Source organism: Sinocyclocheilus anshuiensis, unplaced genomic scaffold (assembly GCF_001515605.1).
Source record: "Sinocyclocheilus anshuiensis isolate Anshui unplaced genomic scaffold, SAMN03320099.WGS_v1.1 scaffold792, whole genome shotgun sequence".
Taxonomy (NCBI): Eukaryota; Metazoa; Chordata; class Actinopteri; order Cypriniformes; family Cyprinidae; genus Sinocyclocheilus; species Sinocyclocheilus anshuiensis.
The window spans coordinates 862748-867911 of NW_015558618.1; the positions used below are offsets into that span (position 1 = coordinate 862748).

Consider the following 5164-nt stretch of genomic DNA (forward strand, 5'->3'; position numbering starts at 1 on the left):
ATACAGTATAGAAATAAATATATAATATATAGAAATAATAGGGTAATAAAATAGAACTATATAGAATATATAGAAATACAACGAAATTACATAATTATATATTTTAAATATATTTTTATAATATTCTTTAATGTAATTATTAATAATTATATAATGTGTGTATAGTATTATGTCATTATTGATGATAAAATATATAACTATAACATTAATATATATTTATATATTTGATTTATTTTATACAATAAATTAACATAATATACATTATATATATATATATATATATACAGTGGGTACGGAAAGTATACACACACACACACACACACACATAATTATTTATATATATTTATTTTATATATATATATTTTATTTATTTATAATATATATTTTATATTCTTTTAGCGGGTTTCCCATGGATCTTTTTGGCTCAGTAAATGAGAAAGCACTGCCACATTGTGGATGTTTTGTCAGTCTTGGTCAAATGGTTAGTTCAGTTGAGTAGTAATCACGATACTTTACGCCATTTGTGATTTAAGTGCTCAGTTTGGAAACAGCGTGTGAAAACCTTTCACATTAAAAATACAACCTTTAGCTCGCTGGAGGGTGTCAACACGAAAGACTGTCCTGCTTGTTTCTCTAGACAAGCCTTTGTAGCTGTACAACAATATAAACTAGGATTCCTGTTGTTCCAGGGGGACGTAAAGACGAGTAATGAACCAATTAGCAAACACTGGAGTGTGAGCAAGCACTGGTGGGATCTCAGTCCAAACAGAGGAGATTAAATGGCATTCTCTTACTTATACAGCATTTATACAAACCAAATAAAACACAATGCAGTCTGCACACTTGACACAGCATGTCTTGACAGAAGGCTACTGAAGTTGTTGGGATAAGTTTCAGAGTTTTGTCTAAAAAATGCACATTAAATCATGGAGGTATTGGAAACTGGGGTATTCTTCAGCTTGTGCCGATATTGTCAATCTCTGTTAAACTACAAACTATGAAATTGTACAACTGATAATGAAAGTCTATATATAAATGAAATGCAACAATTTTATACAATGCATTTATATAATGGGTCTGCGCAATGCATGGTGATATGAATAAATGTTAACGTATGATTTTTAATACTTCTAGAACTGTTTTGGGTCGACACATGATGTCCAATGTAAAATCTGTTGGGAGATATGATTTGTTTGAGACGGTTCATGTAGATGATTCACTGACACGAACTTGCAAAAAAATGATTCACTGAATCATTTGAATCATCACTCCTTTTTCCTGAAACATTCTGTCATCTGTGTCATTTTTTAAGGAATAAATATTTAGTTAAATATTGCTTTTTAATGCTTATAAACTAGGATGCAGTATAGTTTTAGTGTTAAAGGGTTAGTTCACCCAAAAATGAAAATTAGTCCACAAATTACTCACCCTCAAATCATCCTAGGTGTATATGACTTTCTTCTTTCAGACGAATTCAGTCGGAGTTATATTAAAAAATGTATTTGATCTTTCAAGCTGTTTAATGCCACTCAGTGGGTGTTGCATGCATTAGTCCAAAAGAAGTTCAATAAAAAGAGCACACTCATAAAAAAAAGTGTCTCACATGGCTCCGGGGGGTGAACAAAGGCCTCCTGTAGTGAATTGATGCGTTTTTGTAAGAAAAATATCCATATTCAAAACGTAATAATCGCTTTAATGTAGCTTGCGCCAACAGTCCTACACGGAAGCAGCTCCGGGTGGATGACGTATGAGTTCAGCGTTGCGCATGCACCGGTGAGTCTCGTGAAAACCAACGTTAGTTAACAGGAGCAAAGGAAGCAAAGTTTCCTTACTTTAGCAAAGGAAAACCAGTCTCCTCTTGGCTTATATCGAAATCCTCCGACATTCTTCTTTACAAATCCTCGTTTTGTACTTCTAATAAGTGACCGTTGCTTTGTTTTGATCTCTCCCCTGCGCTTCCGTGTGCGTCACTTCTGAGCGGCGCATTCGCAAAGCCGACCTCATACGTCATTCCCCCGGAGCTGCTTCCGTGTAGGACTATTGGCGCAAGCTACATTAAAGTGATCATTACGTTTTGAATATGGATATTTTTCTTACAAAAACGCATCAATTCACTACAGGAGGCCTTTGTTCACACCCCAGAGCCGTGTGAGGCACTTTTTATTGTGGATGGATGAGCTTTATTTCACTTCTTTTGGACTGATGCTGAAAGAAGAAAGTCATATACACCTATAGGATGACTTGAGGGTGAGTAATTACTAACCCTTTAAGGGTTCATTTTTGTGAACTACTATACCAAGTTTGATGCTGCCATTCTAGTTGATGTCCTTGTTGTTTCTGAGCCAAATAAGCACTTTTGTTAATTGAATCATATAATCTGATCATTATATATTTTAAAAGATACTGCCCCCTTATAATATAGTTTACTTTCTGTTACCTTGTAGTGTAGCTGACAAATTTTTCAAATAATAGTTTTATTGTAGTATGTGAAATTCCATATGTGAGTTGTAGCTAATGTAAATTTGTGTAGTATGGTGTAGTCAGTGGTTAAGGTTTTGGACTGGTAACTACATGTTCTTCCAGGAAATTTTACCTGTAATATGGCCATTGTGCCTTTCCATGGTGACGCTGTGTGAAAGCAGATATAACTGGACTGACTCAACCTCATTCAGCAAGTCGGATGTTGTTGTAACAAGCTTGATTAAATTTGTTTTGAGAAACCAGTTGTTTTGGTGAATTATTACTTTATTTCTTCTTCCACTGGCACAGGCCATACTAGGCATCGAGATAAAAGCAGGCTGTCCATCTGGTGACGATGTAACTTTGTTTTATGGAGATGTTGTCCTAGAGAGCAGGATGTTTGCCGACAGTAGTCATGTGGAGCCATTATGGTTTTCAGCTAGAGAAAAATATGTCTAGCAAAATGGTTTTCAGTTGTGAACACATGGCTAAAGCGCTAACACAGACTGCATGCATCTGTCTCTATTGCGAATGAAGAATCCTGAAGGAGAAATTAGCCATATGGGCAACATCAGTGCTAATGAAACTGTTTATGCATTTCAGGGACTGTGTTTGTGATTTCTGTATTAATGGGAGGCTGAGAGAAGTGTCCAGAATCTGAATGTAGGGATGGGCAGATGATGGACCTTTTAAAGCCCAATTCCACAACCCCCTTCTGCATTCTGTAGTCTGCTTGGAGTGAGATTTATTCACAGGCCATCTTTCATCATTATTTTCAAAATACTTTTTACATTGACAATATATATAAAAAAAAAAAAATGACTACAATACTACAAATATCATATATTATTGTTTCTTAATTAATATTACACCAAATGACATTTTACATCCTGATCTAACCTTGTCATAAATAGGTCAAATTATCTGAACAATATATCTCTATGATATTTCCAGTTTTATTTTTTATATATTTATTTGAAAGAAAATAGTTTATCTGTTTATAATATTGCCAAAATTGCTTCACTACTTATTCTTCTTGCATTCCTGTTTTTTTATGACTGTGATGTGAAGTTTTTGCCCACTGTGGTGAAGATGTTTGAACCTGGTAAAGTTTACTTGCATAAAACCTTCTTAAAGTTCATTCACTAGCACTGGGAATTCTTACACCTGAAACTAGCATAGAAAATTACTTCTGTCTAATAAAACTCATGAGCCTAGACCTCCTCATGGTGTTTTTACTTCAGTTTTACTTCATTACTGCTGTTGTGTAATCACTGAGTTTAACATCTGATGGTTTGATGGCATCTTTATTGTCTATTTCAGGGGCATACCGGGGAAGAACTGCGGCACTATCATCTTATCTGCTGAGGAACTGGGGAACTGCAGGGTGAGTCTGTCAGGGTACAGTGTGTCTTTAGAAGGGCACATAGTGTTGCATTCGCTGTTTTCTCTCTTAAAAGACAGGCAGAAAAAAAAAATTAAGCAGATGCCTGCAATTTACTCTGTGACCTTCAATTAAAAACACTCATTCTCATTAAAGCTCAGAGTGCTGCTGTGCAGACAGAAAACAGCTTTCAAGTTTATGAATTCATCCATGTGATACAAAAATGAGTGACTATTGTCTTGACTGTGTGGGTCTTTAAAATAGAAAAATATGATTTTATTTAAAAAGTCGTGGAGGCATGTGAGCATTTGTCAACATAGAGCACGATAAACTGCAGGGGAAAGAAACCAATCGATTATTTATTATACAAAAGGCCCTTCAGGTCTGTGTGATGAATCTTGTCAAAGAGGAATGCGCAAATGAAGTCCACATCATCATTAAAGCATTTTTATGCAGTACAGTATTATAAAGCTAAATGGCATTACAGTGTACATTAACACAAGCAGTTTTACACAGTTAAAAGCAAACTTTGTTTTACTTCTCAGATGTCACAGTGAATCTCATGGAAGTGTCACATATTCATTGGCTGTCTTCATTGGTTACTTTTTATTAACAGTTTACAATAAGGCCCCATTTGTTAATGTTAGTTAATGCATTAAAGGGTTAGTTCACCCAAAAATCAAAATTAGGTTGCGTTTTACTCACCCCCGAGGCATCCTAGGTGTATATGACTTTCTTCTTTCAGACGAATCCAGTCGGAGTTATATAAAAAATTGTCTTTTATCTTTGCTGAAAGATAAAAGACAATTTTTGTCTTTGTCTTTTATCTTTGCTTTATCTTTGGCTGACAAGAATCATTAAAGAGAGCAAACTCGACTTGAAACTTGAATTCAGTCCAGCATGATGATTTTAAAGGGGTGGTTCACTGGGTTTTTTCTAGGCTTGATTGTGTTTATGGGGTGCAGTCTAACATGTGTTAATGCTTCATTTAAAAAAAAAAAACGCATTATTTTTCACACAATTTAACTTTATTCCACACCACTCTGTCCCTTCTCTGAGAAACGGACTGATGTTTTCCTGTTTTTATGAAGCCCCGCCCTCAGAAATAGGCGATGGGCTCTGATTGGTTAGCTAGCCCAGTGTGTTGTGATTGGCTAAACCGCCTCTAGTGAGCGTCTAAATGTCCCGCCCCTCACCTCAGCGGCATGTGCTCCGGTTGTATTGTAAACAACGGCGTAGTTAATATCACTTATCAGTTTGAGCCCGATTGAGAAGCAGAGGATATTATTGAAGAGGATCGTGCAGAACCTGTGCAAGCCC

At 35.7% G+C, this 5164-nt stretch overlaps 1 protein-coding gene across 1 annotated transcript in view; it reads left to right on the forward strand.

Annotated features, from left to right (window-relative positions):
• Nucleotides 1–5164, forward strand: part of LOC107680428 (copine-5-like) — a 166138-nt gene that overhangs the window by 111428 nt on the left and 49546 nt on the right. The window contains exon 7 of the mRNA XM_016476313.1: nt 3784–3847. Coding sequence (XP_016331799.1) covers nt 3784–3847 — 64 coding nt within the window. The remainder of the gene's footprint in view (nt 1–3783; nt 3848–5164) is intronic.